Source organism: Drosophila miranda, chromosome 2, assembly GCF_003369915.1.
Source record: "Drosophila miranda strain MSH22 chromosome 2, D.miranda_PacBio2.1, whole genome shotgun sequence".
Taxonomy (NCBI): domain Eukaryota; kingdom Metazoa; phylum Arthropoda; class Insecta; order Diptera; family Drosophilidae; genus Drosophila; species Drosophila miranda.
The window spans coordinates 11931545-11953889 of NC_046675.1; the positions used below are offsets into that span (position 1 = coordinate 11931545).

A 22345-nucleotide genomic window follows, 5' to 3' on the forward strand; every position below is an offset into this window, starting at 1 on the left:
GCCGCATCATTCTGGCTTGTGCAGGAAATCAAACAGAATAATTCAATTTCAATACAAAGACGCACTCAGACGATACGATGCCGATGACGAGGATGAGGACGAGGGCACAGACGACGACAGAGCGGAAACGGAAGTTTATGTAATTGTATTCACATACAAATTCAATTTCGTTTTCGGCACGAAAATTGATTTCCATGTGACGAAAGCCCCTAGCTCTTGGGGCCCAATCTTTCCACCTGTCAGGCTCCCGCACTCTCCATCAAAGTTTCCCAATCGTATTTCTTTCCTGCTTCTCCTGCCTGCACTAATTCGGCTGCTTCGAGGTTGAGGTAACGCTTTGATATATGCACATGCTCGTAAAGCTGCACCCATTAGGCGACACTCGATTGCCTGCCTGCCATCGTGGAGCAGCCAATCAGCGTCGAAGCATCGATGGGCTAATTGAAATCGTGTGTGAGAGTTCAAATATTGTGTGTACCAGGTGCAGGCTGTCTCAAGCCAAAGGACATTTGCATTAAACGCTCGAGCTCTGGCTGTGGCTGTGGCTGTGCCTCTGGCTCTGGCTATGACTCTGGCTTCACCGGCTTCGTCGGTGGCATGCGGCGGCGGCTTTGTGTGTGTTGCCCCACATGCACTCAAGAAATTACCGCAAGGCACGCAGAATGATCCTGCCCTACAGTCTCCTGCTGCTTCTAAGGGTTGGGTGTTGGCTGGGGGACATTTGCATAGTTTGGGCTGATTCTTTTACAACGTCAGCTTGTCGGGGATTGTTTGCTTTTGCTTTTGTTTTCAACATGGGAAATATGACTCCTTAGTGTCATTGCTGGCACTCACATCAGGTACTATGGAGCAAAAGGTCCAGGAAGTTGGAAATGAATTCAAAAATCACTTTAATGGGACAAAAATTAAATATAATTTGTAAAATATACCCTCTCTCTTATCTTAAATCTCAAAAGTGTCTTCCCCACCGCAATTCATTTGTCATTCCGCAATCAACTTTCAATCATCTTTCTCAATCGTTCCATTCCTATCTGTGGACCTATCTTGTAGATTCCTAAGAGCAACTTTTTTCCGACCAAAGCCAAGACGACCCTAAAAAATACAATTACAAAATGTTCCCAAGTGAGTCATTCTAGGTGGGACAGGTTTTTGTGGTGTGTGTTTAAGTGCTGCGCCTCCGGGGGCTGTCCCCAGCCCACCCACAGCACCACGCCATCTCCATTAACCCACAGCACCATCCTTCTCCATTTCCACCCACACCTTTATGTGGGGGGAGCTCCAGCACAGAAGCTCCCCTTTCCTGCGGCAAAGTTTCATTGTTCTTTCACTTTTTATTGCAGTTTAAAATGAATTTCACATATGCGTCTGACAGTTACGATGATGACAGGCGCCAAAGTCAACGACAACCAAGTTTGGGGAGCGACAACGACAACGATGGCATCAACTTGTCACATAAAATACAAAATTTTCCCATTTCGTTATTCTACATTCTTGGGATGAGAATGAGAGGCCAGCCGCTTCATCTTCTCTTTTGCAGGGCCTGCTACTAATTAAATTTGCACGCGCTCCTCATCCAAATTGTTTTTTGCGAAATCCAGGCGAGCGCAATTAAATTAAACGCCTGCAATTATTCTAAAACGCTAAGAAAATATACAGAATCAGCAGTTCTTTCTGGTTGGGAATGGGATGGGGATGGGGACGGGGATGGGATGGGTCTTGGATGGATGTGCTCTAATGAGACTGAACTTTGCTAGAAGGCACAGCCGAGCAATGTGGGGGGCACAAAGAAATGCGTTGCTGCCTCCACTTTGACATGCAAATAAATCAGATTTGCATAAAGAGCAGGATGGCGACGAGAGGAGATCTGGGGAGCGGAGTACTGCTCTAAGGATAGCAACATTAATGCTAGACACATCCCAGAGAGCCCCGCCACCATTTCTCAGACACAAAAGGTGGCGACTGTGCACTGCGCTGCGTTGAGTTTTCCTGCAATTTACCAGCCAGCTGACGGCACCTCTGCCAGTGTTGGGGTTCGGGTCTGCTCCTTCAGATTGAGTGGTGCGAGCGACGTCTTGACATTTGAAGTGTAAAGCATCTCGGCACTCACCCAATCTTGGGGGAGTCCTAGGGGGCTTAAGCATAGCGGGACACTGCTGGAAGGCGAGAATGCAAACGAATTCAGGTGGCCAAACTCAATTTCAAATCGCTGTCGGGACTTGCCCAGCGGGCACTGTTCTCTGAGTGGCTCTGCAAATGTCATTAACCCAGAGGCTCAAATTAATATTGGACTATAGAAAGCAGGCTCAATCAGTGTCTAAATGGTAATCTTTTGGAAAGCTGTAAATAGATTAAATCAAATGCGAAAGCTCTTTAAATCTAATAATGGCAGCCACTCCTTGATGTTCAATTTGTAATAGTTTGATTGATAGTAATTTCATTATTCTAAAGTATAATCCTCCATATTAGTAAGTATTTCCCTTGCAATATATCTGTATACTGCTTATATAGATTACCATATGGAGAGACTCTACTTCCACCATCAAATAAGATCAACCAACCACATCCTGCACTGCACCCATCATTAATCAATCGATAATTTCACCTTTAATTCCATTCAGCCAGCCAGCCATCCATCCATCCATCCAAACAACCAGCTACCTCTCTATCCTTCTATGTCTGATTATCCTCGAGGACAAACGGAATTCAAAATCAGGAAAAATGTTGCATGAAAATTGTCATTTGCTTGCCCCAGTCAGTCGCCCCGAATCTCCTTCTAACCCCCGGCTAGTGGCTCCGCCAGAGCTCATTTAAATCCTTTGCCGGGGCATACAAAATTTTCAATCTGAATTTTTAGACCCGCTCTGGCATCAGCTTGCCACATCAATGAAGCGTTATATGCTTCCCAACTCGTTACGGGAACCGGGCCATACAAAAGACCAACAGAGTAGAGAGATATGTACACTCGTCCATAGAGTGGGGGCAGGACCAGAGGCGGCGGCGGAGGCAGAGATGGATGCTCTCACACCAATACAACTGTCGTTCAGCATTTTTCATAAACGAATAAGCTACCCCAGGTGGCAACAAGCAAGGGTCGTAGTCGTAGTGTGGCAGACTGCTGGGGGGGTTTGGAGATGGAAAAAAAATATTTTTCTACTTTTGGCTTTTGGCTGAAAATAGCATCAAAGGATTTATTATGGCCCTTTTATGGCGGGGTTCGTGGGCTAGTGCTGCGGTATGGGTCCCGGGGTTGGCAACTGTCTCGATTTGCTGTAGTTGCCCCCAGCTCCTTTTTGCACCCCCAAACAGCTTGCCCCATACTGATGCACAGCGCTCTACAATCATTTCGTTAGGTTTCTCCCACTGGGCTCACGGTCTGGCTCTGTTCTCAGTGGCAGGCTGTCAGCAACTTGACCAACATCATTTTTAACATAGCCCACAGAACACACACATCCACAGATAGAAGTACATACAGATACACACATCTACAGATGTGCTTTCACCCACACATGGAGAGATTCCGCTCTGTTGCTGCCGACACATAATAAATTTTTGCGTTTGACTTTGCCAGAAACTGCAATATTTCTGTTCCGATTCCTGTGGTCCTTCAAATTTCTGTTGGCTTAAACTTTTGGCCAGGCCCTGGTCGAGGCCTTTGTTGAAAATTTAATTAACACACAATTGTTGTGGTCCAGCCTAATATAGAGGCATGTAGAGTTTTGAGAACAGCAGGGAGACGCCTGATAAACTTGTTTCAAGTTCTCATGGGGGCCGACTGCTTTTGTTGGAATGGCTTGGCTTTGGAAATCAATTTCAAATGCTGACTACAAAGCATACTAACATGGCTGACTGGCAGGTTTTTAGGACTCGACAGCAGGACGGGCAGCCAGACTCATTGTCATTGTCATAGTCGGAGGCGCACTCACAGAGAGAGAGAGAGCGAGACACAGAATGGCAGCCACCTGAGGCAGCAGAATTTGATTGTCTGTTAGACTGCCTACTCTTCCTCTTCCTCCTGCTCCTTCTCGTTCTCCTCTTGGCAGGAGAGGACAGAACAGGATAGGACTGAGCCGCACAGCTGGAGAGACGTGCCGGATATATGTACACAAGCTAGATTGAACAGTGATAATGGAACATCACATTTGGGCCACCTTTATCCACCTGATAGATGAAGTCATTTCGATCGGGTGTGACAAATGTGAAATGTAGGCAAGAGTAAATAAAGCTCAACGAAATTTTAAAGATACACTTGGCTAAGTTTAAGGCTTGATAGGGGATTTGGAGTAGAACCTGATAGAATGGTTCAATCTAGTCAATACCTTACCTTTTTTCCCATTAATCAACGTCTTCTTCAACCATTTTCAGCAGTTCTCTTTCTCAACAAGTGACCAGCTGCTAATGAAAGCTCTTTTGTTATCCTTCGATTTGGTTCAGTCACATGACTTGCAGGAAACGATTCCCTTGCAAACCATCCTCCAAAAAAAAAGGAAGCCAAAACCACAGCAGAAATTCTACCACACCTAAAATGCTCTGGCAACTTCATCTTCAATAAAGTCCCGCCCAGAAAAGCGAAAAACATTCCTCGTAATGCCCAATAAATCTGTTACTAATGAAACAATTATGTGGAGCGATTAATGGGCCACACTGCCATAAACAACTCGAGTGGCAGAGGCGGAAAAATAGGGAGAGAATGAAGCAGTGGCACGAGTGGCACGAAAACGTGACAAGCATGACAACGCGGCGTATGAGTAATGTGCATACAAAGCACCTGCAATGGCGCCTGGCTTTGGGGCTGACGTTAATGAATCGATATAGACGAGCGCGACTGTCAGTGGGACATCAATGAGGGGACTTTTCACCTGTCCGTACCAGTACCAGGGCTCGGGGAGTACAATTAGTTTTTATCGCTCGGTTATATGGATGGAATAATGTATGCATGTGACAGGGAGATGAGGACAGCTGACATCACTCACCTGAGCGGATCCTTGATGTGGATGTAGCGGTCCATTGATATAGCGCACAGGTTCAGAATTGACGCCGTCGAGCACATGACATCAAAGGCCACCCAAGTATCACAAAATTGCGCTCCAAAGATCCAATATCCTGCAGGAGATATATCGAAACGGAAAAAACATATATAGAGAGGGCAAGTTAAATGACTGTTTGATTGACCTGACTGTCTGATTTATTCTTTAAAATGCTTAATAAGTACTTGGCTATGGGTCTGGCAATGGTTCTGGGTCGGGGTTTGGGGCATCTGTGTCTGTGTGCGCTGCGGAAATTGCCATGTTGCGGCCGTCGCACGACGCACGGAATAAAAAAGTTGATTAATTTGCTTGCTGCCGTGAAACAAGCCCAATAACAACAACCATCGGAAACCGAATCCTTTGATACCCTCTATACGATCTATCGTTTTTTTGCTAGCTTTTAAGTAATCAAATTTTCTGTATTTTGGAGCTACGACTGGTGTTACAACTTTAAATGTTCGCAAGTGCTTTCCCTTTACAGCGAAAAAAATCAGATAATAATCATAGTGACCCTTGCATAGAGGATAAGCCCAGAAGAAGCTACAACAGGGACCAGCAGCAACATGGCAACGACTGAAAATGGTGTCACAGCCATCAGATTCTTGTTTCATTTATTCATGACGTAAACTGAGTTAAAATGATTTCATAAATTCATTTCCGTTTACTCTGCTTCCCTTTTACTTTCCTCCCACACACACACACACACACACACACACACACACACATATCCCGCTGTCCTTTGCGCCATTTAAATTTAATTTGGTCAAAAGTAAAAACAAATATTTTGTATTTTTTTTGTGTGCTGGGCAATTTTATAAGTGTGCTGCAATTATGGACAGACCCGATTGATGTATGGTGCGTGACCAGAAGCGGATGTCCTTTGGCGGGCCCAGGGAAGAAGGCAATGCCACACGGAAATAAATTACACACAGATACAGAGCACACACACGAGTGCGGTCTGTGTGTGAGTGTGGAATTCAATAACAGATTTTGATACACAAAAAGGTTATTTATTTGCGGTATGGCTTTTGCATGATGATTCGATAAGAAAACGCTCATCATGATGGCAAACAGTACGGCTTTCATGCCGTTCAATCAGGCGTGCCACAGGATATGGCTCTTAAGTGCCACAGGATGTGCCGACGCAACTGGTCAAATCAGATCGTATCCCATCCCATCTGACCCTGCTCTCTTTTCTCCCGTGGAACATCAAAAGTTATCCTGTCAAGTCAGCCATAATGACATTCAGTTTTCAATGCTTCAAATATTGATTTAAACATGGTAATAAAATACAAAAAATGTTGCTGGTAAATGCAAACTGGTAGCTAGCCAAAAGAGCACATTGCTTCTAGGAATATTTTCGAATGGTTGGAGCGGTTCTACATTCTGTAGAGCGATGCCAAAACATATTTCATCTGTCAATGCGCTGTCGATGGTCTTATTTCATGACTCTATTTGGTTATCAAAAACATTGCATAGGATTTGCAAATGGATTCCATTAAACATCGCATTTGCACTACCCAACTTTGGCCCCTAGCTTGGGTGCACCAATACCCCGCTCACGAAAGCAGCTTTGGCACAAAAATATGCACAGCATTTGCCCCAAAAGAAAGCTATTCAAGGGGAGAAAGAGAGGAAGAAATCTCTCTCGGGGAAGCCCAGGGATCTGTACAAGTCAGCAAATAATTCCCACAGCTTTCAATACTCGAATGCATACACACATGCCAATTGCTTATGGCCAAAAAATGTGTTATATGTTTCTCTGTGGCACCATCTGTCAGTTCTCTTAACGTGTCTGTATCTAAATTTGAGAAGAAGACTGGGACTGGCACTGGGATTGGAAGTGGGTCTGATTCCGGGTCTGCGTTCGAGTCTCTTGTTGTTTGAATTTGTCCAATTGCGTATGCTGTTTATTTGCTGATTTGCCTGTCCTGAAGCGTGCTAAATGTTGCCTTGGCGAACATAATTTCACTCTGTATGGGTGTGTATCGGTGTGTGGGTGTTGCCCACATGCCTCAGGGGGCATCTGTTTGTCTTGAGAGCAGCTGAGCATTTTTATTTATTTTTTCACACTTTTGCTTACGCGGCAGGCTTCTCCCCTCCACTCCTCTCAGTCAAGTGGCTAAGTCGTTTATTATTTTCACACACTCCCAGGAAAACCCCAGGCAAGCGCTGTGCCTGGTTTGGCATTGGGTGTGGGCCCGACATACATGTGTCACCTCAACGCATCGCAACGCATTTCACTCCCGGTTTTTGCTCACATTTTCCAACTCATATGACAGGCTCACATTCGGCTTCTTCCTTTGTTTGTGGGGGACGCTCCTCCACTTTTTTCCAGTGTTTGTGCGAGTCCCTACACATTGATGTCAGCTGCATGTTTCCTGAACCGGAACACGTTGTTAGCTCTCTCCCCGGCTGCTTCGAACCCCTATTCTTCTCATGGGAAAAGTTTTGCCGGCTCTCAAAGCCGCCGTTCGCCTAATTTGCCTCTTATTTACTTAGCCAATGTTCGCGCTGCCGCCACTCGTCAAGTCCTCCCAGGATTCAGGACACAGCCAGTGCCATCCCCGTTGTGGAATTAATAAAATGCACTCATAAACGGCACTCGGAATGAGGCTGGGACTGGTGCTCCTCCCTCCCCTCCATTGGCATCCGGCACGGCAAAAACTTGCAGCTGCAAAACTTTGTCAGCGTCAACGCTGAAAGGATACGAAGGAAGGGTTTCATAAAGGAATGGCTTCCATGGCGGCGGAGCAACGACTGCCATGGCTCTCTCGGAATGGCTAATGGAAAATAATCAGAATGTGTGGTTGCACTTGGGATCTGCATGTTAGTCTCCGCATCAGACATGCAGCTGGAATAAAATGAAATTCCTGTATGGCTCACTATAACCATTTATGCAACGGAGGTTGCAAGAGGGTGAGATGAAGAGCTTCTACGGAAGTTGATCGGAAACTAGAGCTATCACTTGAGTAGATGTCCAAAGAAATCTCCTCTATTCCTATATCCTCAAGCCATAGACCATCCTATTCCTAGGTATATTTTCAAACTTCTCCCCATTCTTCTTTCAAGACCAGAGGCAACCCTCGCTTATGTATATCATGCCACCACCTTCCACGGAAGTTTTTGAAAATCACAATGGACCACTCGGCGTTCGTACTGAGTGTCCTCGGCGTACCCGCTGTACTCTGGGTAGTCGTGCGGCGACTCCTCATGCAGCTGACACTTTAAAAGGCATTGACAAAGCCACATAAAATCCGGCTTTAAGCGCTGCCAGGCATGTCAAATGGGCCCCCAACACGAGTGGAGGAGGGAGGCACTCCTCCGTCGACTCGTTTCGACACTCTTCGGTTCCTCTCGAGGGGCGGATCTCAACGATTTTTGCGCTGAAACAGCCTGCAGCATTTTACATAAATTTCCGCGATAGCAACAAAAAAATTTCAATTGCAATTTTCCATTACCCACACAGAGATACGGATAAAGGCTCAATAGAGGGAGATGCTATTGGTGATGGTGGTGGGATGATGTTTGCACAAAAAAGTGTTCATTTGTACTCACCCAGCAAATCGTTGACGCCTGCGAATGTCATCACCAGGGAGGCCACAAACAGATCCGCAATCGCTAATGAGGCCAGGAACAGGTTGCCGATGCGTCGCAGGCTGCGCTCCGTGTAGATGGCCAGGCAGACGAGGATGTTCCCGGCCACGGAGAGGAATATCAGCACCGATAGGAAGATGCCTGCGGTGATTCCGAGAAACATATTTGTACACCCATAATCGCACCATATCCAGATGATGGCCATAAGCGCCGAACAATGATCAGACAAAGCATTCTTATGGTATGGGACACCTGATGTGTGCTATGTGCTGTATGTGGCTGTGCCTTTGATGGTGGGTTTGCCGCATGCAACATGCAATTCTACAGATACTTGTAATTGCTAGGATTGTGGAGAGTAGAGTGTGTATGCGTATAGAAGTGTGGTATGGCCGATGAAGGGTCTTGTGGCTGTGTGTGTGTGTGTGTCTGTGTGTGTGCGTGTATACGTGTTGCATTCAACGACATTTACTTTACCAACAACAACAATTGACACAAGGGACAGCGGCTCCGGTTCCTCACCAACTATTGTATCCATTTCGGAGGCGTTTGTCCAGCTGCTCTCATTGTAGAACGATGTCAGCTGCAACGAAATGAAGAGAACGGAAACGAGTGTTGTTTAGATAGTTTCCCAGTTAGTTCTAAAGTTTGTTCTAGTACTCCAACATCTTTGATGTTCAAACTAATTAAATTTTGTAAAAGGTTTTTGGCAAAAATAATTAGAGTTTTCTTTGCTTTCATTATGCTTTGCCTGCGAGTGTGGCTGTGGTATCTGGAGCCAGGGCTGCCGCAAAGAACCATCAATCATCTGCGGTATCTGAGGCAGGACCCGACGAGGCCAACGTCTCTGGCATTATTCATAATTAAAATTGACAAAATTTCAAGAAAATTGTTGGGGGCGGCTCTAATGAAATTAATTTGTTTGGCTAAGCGTTGCCCCATCCTATCTCTGCATGTCTCTATCCCTCTGGCATCTGTCTGTCTGTCTGCGGCAACTTTGAGTGCGAATTTGTCTTGCGGTTTCTTCAGTCGTTAGTTTGTGTCTCTCTCAATCTGTTTGAGTGTGTGGCAGACATGTTGGCATTCTGGTGGTTGCCTTTGCTGTGGACCCACCATCACCCACTATCCCCAGGCTGTGGCACGCACTCACACACTCACACAAACACAATTGAGCAGTGTAAATTAATTTATTAATTAATATATACTCGCACAGCCAGGCACATGCTCGTACTCGTACTCGTTTGAGTGCGGGAAATGCAATTACTGCGAGAGTGGAAGTTGTAGCCGGGATCTGGCTGGGTCCCCGAAAAAGGATTCAGAGTGCCTGCCCTGCAGCTGGCTTTGGCCTTTTTTCGCGTACTCCTGCCACAGTAAAGTAATAATAACAATAACAATAATTATAATAATGAAAGCAATAATAAAAACCTCAAAAGCAGACCTGAAAACCGCTGACAAAAGCAATTAATTAATTCAAACATTAAACTGCCGACGCAGAATAAACATTTTCCCTGCTACCGTGGCTGTTGGGCGTGTCGGCCAGCACCTGCCCCACTCTTCAGCCGCATTTCAGTTCATTTCCGTCCGGAGCTTCGCTTTCCATCGATATAACTTTATTTAATTTCATTTTTTCAACGGGGTATGCATTTATCCCATAAGCGGCTTATTAACTTTAAAGTTGCTAATTGTCTGAAATGGAAACTGAAGTTTAATGAGCTCCGAAATGCTGTGGCTGTGCGCAGGCCACAAATGGAGCACTCTTTTGGCGTGGGACACATGGCGTATGTGAAATTTAGCGAACAACTTTTGGGAACATGCAACTGATTAGCCAACAGATTGTGGATTTCTGGTGAAGATCATTCTCATTTTTTTTAATGTCCCACATTGCGAATACGCAATGCAGTGAATGCAAGTAATTTTACTGTAAATTTCTGACTTGACTTCTGAATGCGCATCCCCATGGTATTTGATATATAATTTACATAATTTGAAAAGGAAGCAAACCATCTTCCATTGGCCGATTGCCTGCTGCTCCAAAGACATCAAGTAAATTGCATGAATATTTAACCAGATCCCAGAAACCACATTAAAATTGTGTTCCGGCTTGGCCCCAGAAGTGCGTTTATTACTTCACAGCTCGGCCAGAGCGAGTAATATTGATTGGGAAAGGGTTTTAGATGGAGGCTAACTTTGCATAGATGGTCGCACCCGAGGCACTCGCTGATTGGGTTAAGGATTACGTGTAATGGACCATGAATTAACAATAAACAAAATTAATTGCCACTGCACATTACGACCGCCCGGCGGCGACGGACAATAAAAGACACTTAAGATTATAAAAATTACATGAAATGTTTTCGCGTGTCAAGTGAATTTTCATTAAACTTTCCAGCTGCTGCGGCTGCTACTCCCGCACAGATTTTGTAATGCCGCCAAACATTACCCAGATGTTGATGGGGATGTTGCTTAAGTTGATGTTTCTTTCGGTGGCATCATTAAAAAGCAGTTAACTGCTCGCAAGTAGCAGGAGTCAGGGACTGGGGCACCGTGAGTCAGGCATCTCAAGGAAGAGCCTACAGCACTCATAATGTATTGCCAATGGAAGTTACTGCGAGATAAACGTGACCATTTGCAAAGAAAATAACCATAAGTTCTTATGAATTATTTGATTTACTCAAAGCTAACGTGACAGTCAATAAAAGCGGGTTGGGGCGATGTTATTTAACCTTCAAATGTATTTTTAGTGTGACCACGCCTTATCCTTTGGTCTTTAGTAACCATCTTCTATGAGCCGCAGTCTCTTACAGTCCATATCTTGGTCCTGCATTCTCCCATAGTCCTTTTCCTTAGCCTCCATTCTCTCATTGTACTTTTCTTGCCAGCTTAAGAACAATAATCCAAAATTAAGTGACTTACATGGGACAAAGCGCTAAGAGAAAGCATAAAGCAGGCATCTGCCAAGTGAGTGCGAAATGAATTTAAAGCAGAAGTTAGAGGAAACCAGCAACTGTGACAGCAGCTGCTGCATTTAATTGCCAATAAAAGTGGACAACAAATGTATCTGGAAAACTGTTTGTGGCTGAAGGCCGCGTCGTGTAAACACAAAGCAGAAAAGGGAACGTAGCAGGAATAGCAGGAGGGAAAGGAGGCAAAAGCGGACACGGGCCGCACTTAGTCGCTTTGGCTCTGTTTGCAGAGTTAAATGGCACAATGCGTTGATTAAACGTCAACACACACACACACACAAACAGCTGCACACCCACTCGCACACTTAGGTGTATCCAACAACAAATACAGATACACAGACAGCTGTAGGCTGGGAACAATAATATGGCTCGAAACGGCACAAGAGAACACAGACCTGTTGGAAAAACAACTACAGAGCACGAAACAAAGCCCAGCAGCGAGAGACGAGGCAGTAGATACCCTTATAAAGATCTCGTTCTTATGGTAGCTATATGAAATGGTCGTCCGATTTGGGTTAAATAATAGAGAAGAGACACAGGCAAGAATACATTAACTGGCATCAGAGTAGCTTCCATTTTTCCAACGCAAGTATCGTAGTACTCTTTGCAAGGGTATAAAAAGGTAAAGTGACTGCCCTGCCTCCCAACCCTTGTACGGACAGCAATCGGCCAGAGTCCTGTGGCTCTTCCTAGTCCGTGTGTCTGTCTGTCTGGCTGTCCAGGAAGTAGTGTGATTTACAAGGAGCAGCTCAACAGAACAGAACAGGCACAATAATAAGCGAACAGCACAAAAGGAGGACACAGGACTGAGTCCACAGTTCTAGAGTTCCACACTGTACAGTGTCATTCGAGAACTTCCGCCGTAGAAGCAGAAGAATAACCAACCATATGGCCAAAGGCATAGTTTTGTTCGTTGAATGTTATAAACCATAAACTCTAACAAAAGCTGGAGAAAATAGAATTCCCATGAGCGAAAAGTTAAGTTTTAGAATGCACCATAATAAATTTCCCATTTTCCAGCACTTTGAACTTTTTGCACAGTATTCTCCACCAAAAACCTGAACCGCTTGAGCATGAGTTTAAGAGCCAGACAGAATTTTGTGGTCGGTGCTCCATGGTGCTCGACCTGGTGCTGTCCGATTAGCATACATTTAAATTCTCATAATAAACAAGAGAAATTTGGCGGAATGACGGTCTCCCCCGGACTCTTTGAGGTAGAAAGGATAATAGCTGCGCCTAGACAGCTGATTTATGCGTTGAACAAATATTTATTGTTTGCTTTAAGGAACTTTCTTAGAGAACCTCAAGTTTTGGTGGGTTTAGGTATAAAGTGGATGCCTCGTTATCCAAAAATGCAAAAGAAAACAGAGCTGCCAAGGTGTGGCATTCGGCACTCACTTGAGCAGATGCTAACTGCACCAACAAATTGCGAAAGCCTTTCCTCAGTCTGTATATCTCGCCTTGGAGCCATTGTCAGAGCTGTCAATGTCCATTGACAATTGCTGTGGGGGCTCTGTCAGGAGTTCCTACAGCAGACAGCAGTCAGTTCTTGGCTCTAACCCCTCTACTGCCCTTCTGGCCCCGTCTACGCCTGTCAGCCAACATTGCTACATGTTCTGAGTGTGTTTGTGTGAGTTCATTGTTTGAATTTCGGCTTAATTAAACAAAGCTGAAAAGTCAAGAAGCTGCCGGAGCGGGAGCGGAGCCCACATGTGTCTCTGGCTGTTAAATTTGCCAAAACTATAATTATAATTGAAGCCCAAGCATCTATGAACATTCCAGCAGGGGCTTGTGAGTGGAGGAGGGCTAAAGGATGAGCAGCAGCTCGTCCCTTAATTATGAGTGAACTAATTAGATTCATATCGTCCTAAGCTGATGGATAACAAGTTTTTCTTCCCTCCAGCGGGGATTCACACTTGCGGTGAGCGACCAGACCTTGGACCTCAAGCTCTTGTCGAATTTTTCCCCATATAAATAATTAAAATAACCCAGAGCTGGACGAATGGTGCTGGGACTTCGTCTGTGGAAAAATCTGATTAAAATTTCATTATATTTCGGTCGTGTGCAACAAACCAGGAAAGCACGTTTCGTAGAGTACATTTAGGGGTAAGTACATGGATGTATAGTGATTGCATTAAGCTGTGATCTAAAACTCGTTTTATCATTTTGGAAGCACTGTAGTGAGTATGTGGCTTGTGATATGTATAGTGACCACATCATCTTGAGACTGCACATCATCCAAACACTACAGGAGCATAAGTCTGCACAGCTATGCTAATTAACCCCTTCCCATCTCATCATACGTGTTTGAAGGTCCTGTTTCCCGTATGGGCAAAACAAATGTTTTCGTTGTGTTTACCCCGTGGCTGCTCTATTGCCTGCCGATTTTCACAGGGCATCCAGGTCGTGAGGCCAATGAGGTCTGTTTGTGTTTGCTGCTAGCCTTTAGATTGCCTTGCTGATTGGCCTCGGGGCAGATTGTCAACGACAGGATAATTAGCTGCAACAGGAGATGACTGTCTGGCGGTATGCTGGGGCGACTGCTGCTTCCGATGTGTATCTGCTGCCACTCTTAAGCTGATTGTATAAGCAGCATCCCCCTTCTCAATCACTCACTCGCCCACTGACACTCAATCGCTATCTCCCTCTCCGCTGCACTGTGCATCGATTTTATTTTTCTTTGGCTTTCCTTCAACTTTTTCCGGATTTGCACTGAATTTGAGTGGAAAACTTGCCAAGTGAACGTCAGTCAGTCACTCGTTGGTGCTCCTTTTTTCAGTGTTACGAGTGCGAGTGCGTGTGTGTGTGTGCTTAAAACAAACATCCCGTTAACCCGCACAAGTGTCGTCGTCACTACACAAGAATTCACACCCACACACTCAGAGGAAAGGAATACAGACTCGCACACTTATGGAGTGAAAGTACACGAATGCAGCTGCACTTGTCTTTATTGAAGGCGGAGAGCGGAGAGGGAGAATGGGAATGCCAATGGATAAAAGAATGATACGGGAAACTCTATCATATGGATTTTTGTCTAGCCGTGTCAATATGCTCAACAATTGCTCAACCTGCGCAAATCCATGAAATGCGAAAGGTATCTACAAAATGCAATAAGATTTCTCGCACATATTTATTATATACTATCTTATAAAAATCATCGCAGCAATATCCATATTCGATTCCCCCTCAATTCTTTAACAATTTTGACATGAAATTCAATAAGAAACAATGACATTTCTTAAGTCGTTTTAATAGTCTTAGATCTAGTGAATTTTCTTGTCCCCAAACCAGCCCTAATTTCTAAATAAAACGCTTGATATAATTCTCCGATTGCCACTGAGAACTTAACTTAACGTTGCTTAATCTTCCCGCACAGCCAAACCTCTCCTGGAGAAATCTTTGACCTGGCGGCCATAAAAATCAGATCTATTAGGAATATTGTATTTTAGCAATAACTTAGAAATGTCGCTACACGCCCGACATACAGATGATTGACATGTATATGGTATGACATGGCCATGGCCCTGTTAAATTGACTTGTAATCGTTTGCACTCCGGTGTCATTGTCGGAGTCATCGATGCCAAAGACTTTGCTTGTGGCCCCAAAAAACAGACCCACACACACATACGGAAAACCATAAAAAACGGCAGCAAAATAGGGCAAAAAAAAGGGCAAACACACAATCGTATAGGCAAGGTTTATGGTCAATAAGGAGAGGGCCTTTTTGGGCTGGCGGAATCCCTTTGACTGTCCCATTGAAAATCCTTAGCCCCATTTACCTGGTCCTAAAAAAGGGAACAGGTGAATGAGATGTAGCCAACATAAAAATCAGGAATATCCTACCACTTTCATTTACCTTTTCCTGCAGAAGGGCGAGCTAAGAGAGAAAGGTACGGGGCAGTGCAATTAAACGGCAACACCTAGACAAACACATTGTGGCTCTTGTGGCCAAGATTAATGTGGAATGGCACGGGCAACGGTCTGTCCTCAGCAGCTGCATCTCCCTCTCTTGATGGTAGGGTCCAGGGCGGTATGCGGTTTCTATATATCCGTGACCCGATTCATGGAGCACACAGCATTTTTGCTCATTTATTTTGTGGCCAGCCTCGTGATTATGGCAGGCGCTGTCACACACATTTAATTAGGCAAAATTGCTGACATTTATCTCTCTCCAGTTTTCTTTTAGTCTATTTCGTCGTCTGTGATTCCCGCAAGTCTAATTGAAACTCCCCACAGTATTCAAGAGATATTTTTCTGTGGTTAGCAAAAAATTAAGCTACGAAATGTGGCTGAGGGATATTTATGGCTCACAAATTCAACCAAATGTTGTTCAGAGTTGGAATAGTTAGGAAACATTTTTGAAGCGATCTAGGATCTCCTCTACATTCCATTCCTCTCTCAAAGTTGCAAAGTTACAAGCCTAGAAACACACACTGAAACTGCGTTTGTGGCAACTTTATCCTTGATGTTGTTGAGGCATAGCATAAAGCACATAAATTACTGGTTAGACCCTCTGGTAAACAATTACAGTTGCGGCCTGATAGCCCCCATTTCAATTGGCTATCGATACAAATTTCGGTACGCCCCTTCACGACCCAATGCTCAATGATTTCGACAAATGGCTGGCGGAAATTTGCACAAATTCCAAAGGATTTGCCACAACAATGGAGGCGCTTGTTGAATGGAAAGAGAGAGACGGGAGAGAGAAAATGGGAGTGGGAGAGCGAGAAAATTCAATATCAAATAATGCTATTAATATTTTATTATTATTACTATGCAAAGCTCGCGAACAATGCCCAAAGCCAAAGTTTTTCCATGCGACGGTTTAAGGGCAATAGAAAATGCGGAATTCAATCCAAGAACACACACAATGGCTACAATGGAGGGGCTGGAGAGCGGGTCTGGTCGGGACGGGAGGAAAGCATAATACTATTTTTCCATACTCGTATGGGCAATTTCTGTGTGGATGCAAAAGATTCGCCGAGAGCAGATTAATAATTCAATTAGATGGCAAAACGCGGCGTATGCGTGATGCATTATGCAAATGCCTAGCAGAGGCAGAAGAAACGCGGCAGACGTTGGCAATTTGGTGGCTGACACATGACGAGGACAAATGTCAGTGTCACCAATTGAGAGCAAGCTCGGGGAATCGCACGAGGTATTAGGTATAAGGTGCAACTATCATTCATCCTCTCTGGTGAATGGAAATGGAAGTTGGAAAGCCAAAGCCAACTACTGGCAATTAGATCAACTAGATTGATGGGCACAAAGTGACCCAATTGAGTGACGAACATCAACCATATTATCGTTGGCTGAATCAAGTGGCTGCGCCCTATCTGCTCTTCCCCAGCAACAGCTTATAAATTAGTTAAAAATCTATTTATGTGGAAAATGTGCGTGGCATAAACATGATGCTAACGTGGCCTCCCATCCAGAGGGATTCGCCTCGTTTGCCAACTTTCGTGATACTCATTATTTACATTCGATTGAAAGTTAAACGTGCGAACAGATGAGCAGAACTTTGTCGTTCGTTTCGGCACAACATGTATTTAGATTTCTATATCTGTGAGCGTGCAAGTATATGCGTGTGTGTGCTGCCTCGTATCCTTTACTGCTGCCACGTCAAGCACGTAAATTGCTCGTTTTCGCCCCCAAAAAAAAAAGGATAAACTTTAGTTCCGTATATACATCCTTGCCTTCCACTGAGCGAACGGAGGAGGAGTTTGGCTCCCCGCTTTTGAAAACTGGATTATGCATCGATGAAGGTGCACGCTTCTCTGTGTGCCTGTTTGCCTGTATGCGGGAGTATCTGTGTGTTTGGTAGGGGAAAACGAAAAGTTTCACATGTGCTAGGGCTGCTAATGAGACTCGCATTCATTTTCATTTAGCAGTTGGCTGGCTAGAAGTGAAATAAATTAAAAGCAAGGAGTGGGACCGAGCGAGAGGAGAAACTTTTGCTGAAACCTTTTGTCGTGATTTATACATTTTATTAAATAATATAAATGCACGTTTGATGTGTGATAATTGTGTAGAAAAACAGCTATGTCTTTTCATTGCCATAAACTTTGCTCCCCATAGAGTGGGTTATTCCACGAAGGATTTATCGCTTTCCGCATCCTGTTGCTCCCTGCCTGTCATCGCTTTTCTCTTTTGTCTTGACAAATCATCAAAGGGCATCTGTGCTCAGAGGTTAGTGAAAATATTGATTGCGTATACGCACCATAAACCAGAACAAGGGAAACCACACAAAAACTATACGACAATGTTCGGCGAAATATGCGCGCACGTAATAAAAAAGAAATGTTCATAAAAGTTCATGTCCGATGCCTCGCCCTACCCATACAATTCGCCTCTACACCCTCCTGATCAGGGAGAAAGAGAGAGAGACATTGTAAATTATAGTAGCAATACCTGAACCAGAAGCAGCAGTTTTTTTACGAGCCTCGCAACAGACATAAATCCCAAGGAGGGGCCGGAGTCAGAGTGAAAACCCAATGAATGCTTCGATGGCAGCCATATGAAAACCGAATAACGAATACCCATAACCCCCTGACCTTCCCCTGCAGTCGGAATCACTCACCGTTGTGCCATCATAGCCATTTGTGAGCAGTTGAATGTCGATTTCAATGTCCATGTCCACCTTAGCGGTTGTCAACTGCAGCGGCAGGTGATCGGCTTCCAGAAGCGTGCCATTACGACTGCTGCTGCTACTGTTGCTGATGGCCATGCCGATGCTGCTGCTGATGGAGCCGGCGGCGGTGGTGGTGCTGCTGGTGGTCAGGAAAGGACTGCTGTGGTTGCTCCTGCCGCTAGCCGCAGAGGCAGCCACTGCCGCTGCCCCGGCCGCTGTCAGAGCGAATGCTGCAATAGCACTCATTGCATTTGTCATTTGGATGGCGGGTGGGGTTAGGATTAGGACGGGGAAGGAGGTGGGGTTCTGGTCTGGTCTGTTCTGATCTGGTCTGGTAAAGGTTGGCAGGTCCTCTGCGGTTCGTTCGCTTTGTGCCTCAGTTGCAGGATTGACGGCAGTAAAAGCCCGATGGCCGGATACGGCAATGCAGTTGCAGCATTTCGCTAATAGTCTTTGATTGAGATGCAATTTGTCCACTGTTTTCCAGATCTTCACTTGGTATTCGTTTTGAATTTTCCTGGCTGTTTGTTCTGTTTATTCATAGCTGCAGCAGCCGCCAGAGGCCCACAGGCGATGGACGCACTGCACTGAACTCGGGTTCGACCGGAAATTGACCAAGTCCGTGCATCAATCAGGCAAATTACTTAAATGGAAGTCAATTCAGGGACCAGGCCGCACCACTCCTTCAATGATTAATTGCCCGATGTCCGACTTTTTGCACTTCCCAGCCACACGCATACGCACTGGCACTCGCACACTAGGAGGCAACGCGCGCCCGACAAGAATTCTCGATCGGCACAGACACAGACAGTGACACCGACACAGACGCCGAAAGAGAAACCGACATACACCTTCTGGCACTTGGATATGGTAGGGCGGCTCCTGGCGGGCTATGCTTCAGCTTCAGCTGCTGTTTCTGCTGCCGCGTGCCGAACCGTGCGAACTGAAGTCTGAACGTCGACTGTCTGGACACGCACGACTGGCCGTGCCGGAGCAGAGACGAGCGTCGGGCCAATGTGTCTCCTTGGCCAGTGCCGCCAAGTATCCAACAACTTTCGAATCGTTTTCATACGCGACTGACTGCCAGATGGCCAGAAGGGGAGCCGATGTCAGAGCCGGAATCGGAGCCGGAGCCGACAATTTTCATTCAACAGGATGAGCCATAACACAGGCGGAATATCTGCGCCGCGCATCCATGAGAGAGCTTTGTTCCATAGAGAGAGTGAGAGAGAGAGAGCACCAAGCGGGAGGGAGAGTAAGTTGGGGTAAGAGCGCAACAATCACCTGTTGTGCCATAGAAGCGTTTTAGGCGCGACTTCTATACGTTTTCTTGTGGGCGACTTTGGAGCGTTTTCGCAGTGCGACTTTCTGCACACTTGCTGGGCGCGACTTTTATACAGGGCGCGTCTTTTATACAGTGCGCGACTTTTGAGCATTGCTTGCGCCCTGCGATTTGCGTTTGGCGACCGGGTGCCTCCATTAGGTCTCATTAGGAGACGACAGCCGCAACCGCATCCAAATGGGCGACAATTTCCAGCTTTTGACAAATTGCCGCTGGCACAGAGCCACAAGTCGAGGAGGCAATCTTTCAATTTTAATGTAAAAAACTAGGCTAGCGTTTATTTTGGCACTGGATTCATATAAGCTATTCACTAATCTTCTGGGGAAACCCCTCAGAACCACATCACCGTATGCAGCCATTCGATGTGCCTGGCCAGATCCGTGTAGATCACGGGCTGCGAGAGGTCGCAACGATTGCTCAGCCGCTGTCCGGCGGAGACGACTCCGCGCAGCAGCCATATGTCCGACTCCTGGAGCATCAGCCCACCTCCAGAGTCCCCATTGCAGGGACCGGCTCCCTCCCGATTACTGGCACAAATGGTGCGTGAGGTGACGAAGCGCACATTCTCAGATGTGAGATTTCCCCGGCACTCCGGCTGGGTGATGATGTCCGTGTCCGTCATTTTGGCGATCCGAGAATTCCTGTTGCCTCGCTCATCCTCTCCCCAGCCGGCCACATACGACTTGTGGCCCGATGGAAGCTCGAGCAAATAGTTATCATTCCACAGGCAGATGGGTCGGATATAGTCGCCGATACTAAAAATATAAACATTGTTAAGATTACTCTTAAAGGATCTTTCTTGCAGCACTTACTCCACTGGCTCTGATAGCCTGAGCGCCGCCAGATCCGCGTCCGTATAGATACTGGGATTGTACTGCTCGTGGATGACAAGCTCGGCTACTGCTCGCCGGGCTCCCACTCCTGGCGTCAGCAGGTCCAGGGTGGTGCGTCCCAGCGACACGGCCGTGCGAGAGGCGGGCAGATTGCGGGTGCCGAAGCGGAAGCAATGTGCCGCCGAGAGCACGGTAAGAGCTGAGATAAGGGTGCCACCGCATAAAAAGTTGTATTCGTTGCCCACCCGCTCGAACAGGGCCACCATCCAGGGCAGCTGTCCCCGCTCCACCACCTGCCCGAAGTGGATGAGCGGCGTACTGACGGGCTTTTCCCTGCCACAGACTCCATTCAATTGTCCCAGGGTCTGGGGCCTGTTTCCTGATGGTCGTTGTCGAGATGCTGATGGTGCTGTGGGTCGCTGTGTGGTGGTTGCAGTCGATTCTGGGATAAATTGTGGAGCTGGCGTTGGTCCTGGACGTGGTCGGAATGGTTCTTGGTGCTGTTGGGGTTGAGGCTGAGGCTGAGGTTGGGGTCGTATTCTCACTGGTTCCTCCGGCTGTTGAGCCTGTTGAGGGTATTGCGGGTATTGCGGCTGCTGTGGCTGTTGCGGCTGTTGTGAAAATTGTGGCCGCCGAGGCCTTTGTTCTGGTTGTTGTGGCAGGATATTCAGCAAAGGCGCTGTGGAACGCAGGGTGTGTGATAACGAAAGTTTCGTACTAGGAGGACCATCTGCAACGGTATCAATAAACGAATCAGATGAAGACATAGATGGAAAGATGGTTCCCCACTTACATGACATAGAACGGCAAAATACCTGGCCGTTGAGGGAGATCATGGTTAGTTTTGGAACAACACCTGGCGTGGGAAAGTCTACGCGATAGTTGATGGGTTCATTGTGTTGCAGACGATACCTAACCGATTCCTCATTCTCCAGAAGATTAAGGTCCCCGGGGTAGCTCTGAAAGAGATGCAAAGAAAGCGCGTCATAATTTGTCTGCTCTCGTATAGATGTCGTCAACAGTTGTAATCGACGTCAGATCCCCCATCTTCGTAAACATAACTCAACTGGTAAAACCAAACATCCAAAACAGCACCAGCGACAGCACAGCAGCTGAGGCTCGGGCGATATTAATACTAGTCTTTAGTAAAAACCGGTCGCACAACTTTGTTCCATACCGGAGAGAACAGATCAGAACAGATCAGAACAGATCAGAACGGAACGACACGGAACGGAAGAGAATCAAGTAACAGCACTGGGGGGTTTCCCCTCAGGCCTTATCAGGTATGCAATTCCCATGAAAATCTACTGCAACATTGAGTTCGCAATTGTGATAGGGGAAAATCACGCTCCCATGTGAGAGTAAGGTCAATGCATGATAAGAGAGCGCACAAAACAACAGCTGGAAAGGGAAAACTTACAGAGGTATGTCGACCTGGCTGGGAAAGCTCTACACGGAGTGTATTCTCCACAATGGTGGAATCCAATTTCAGGCTTATGTGCCCGATATGCTCCTGGTTGTAGGCCAAGTACTCAAACAGCTCTGGGCAGGCAATGTATGGTAGGTTTTGTCCCCAGTTAAGAGATATCTGAAGCAGAGCCAGCAGGAGACCTAGTTGTAGCGAACACATAACTTATACGATCCAATAAATATTTATAAGGAAAGAAATAAATAATGTAACTGCGAAAGTCGCGCACAAAACGCGAGGTCACAAGTCGTACCGATACCGAAACCGCACTCAATGAGAGTCGAGCGATGAATGATTTGTGTGTTTAGTTAGGGGCACGATCTAGCTGAACGATCTGGCGGAATAGATCGATAATGAGATTCGATTGGAGCAAATATTCAGCCCCACACAGAGCTTGTTGGCATTCTCTCTCTCTCTCAGTTTCTGTCGTAAGCCGCTTGGAAAGGGCCACTTGATTTTACGAGTACTCTATCTTAAAGGTTTTGTGGA

The 22345-nt window shown here is 46.0% G+C and overlaps 2 protein-coding genes across 3 annotated transcripts in view; both read right to left on the bottom strand.

Annotated features, from left to right (window-relative positions):
- Positions 1 to 19161, bottom strand: part of LOC108154425 (dopamine receptor 1) — a 34998-nt gene extending 15837 nt beyond the window's left edge. The window contains exons 1-4 of one of the 2 annotated variants that reach the window (XM_033389655.1): positions 18163 to 19161; positions 9141 to 9201; positions 8583 to 8762; positions 4971 to 5100 (exon numbers count right to left, since the gene is read on the bottom strand). In XM_033389655.1, coding sequence (XP_033245546.1) covers positions 4971 to 5100; positions 8583 to 8762; positions 9141 to 9201; positions 18163 to 18471 — 680 coding nt within the window. In that variant the 5' untranslated portion in view covers positions 18472 to 19161. Of the gene's footprint in view, positions 1 to 4970; positions 5101 to 8582; positions 8763 to 9095; positions 9202 to 18162 lie in introns of both variants that reach the window. The other variant, XM_017284694.2, reaches the window with a different exon arrangement.
- A 646-nt stretch (positions 19162 to 19807) lies between these two features.
- Positions 19808 to 22135, bottom strand: LOC108157524 (serine protease gd). The gene is made up of 4 exons (XM_017289628.2): positions 21809 to 22135; positions 21182 to 21347; positions 20368 to 21118; positions 19808 to 20310 (listed from the first exon to the last, which is right to left on the bottom strand). Exons 1-4 carry the CDS (start codon positions 22016 to 22018, stop codon positions 19887 to 19889), a joined length of 1551 nt encoding a protein of 516 aa, XP_017145117.1. The 5' UTR covers positions 22019 to 22135; the 3' UTR covers positions 19808 to 19886.
- Between the last annotated feature and the right edge of the window lie 210 nt (positions 22136 to 22345).

Coding starts and splice junctions, on each gene's coding strand:
- LOC108157524 (XM_017289628.2), bottom strand. CDS start 22,018: ATGTGTTCGCTACAACTAGGTCTCCTGCTGGCTCTGCTTCAGATATCT. Junction 21,348..21,808: donor AGCCAGGTCGACATACCTCT/GTAAGTTTTCCC, acceptor CATCTCTTTCAG/AGCTACCCCGGGGACCTTAA. Junction 21,119..21,181: donor ATTTTGCCGTTCTATGTCAT/GTAAGTGGGGAA, acceptor ATACCGTTGCAG/ATGGTCCTCCTAGTACGAAA.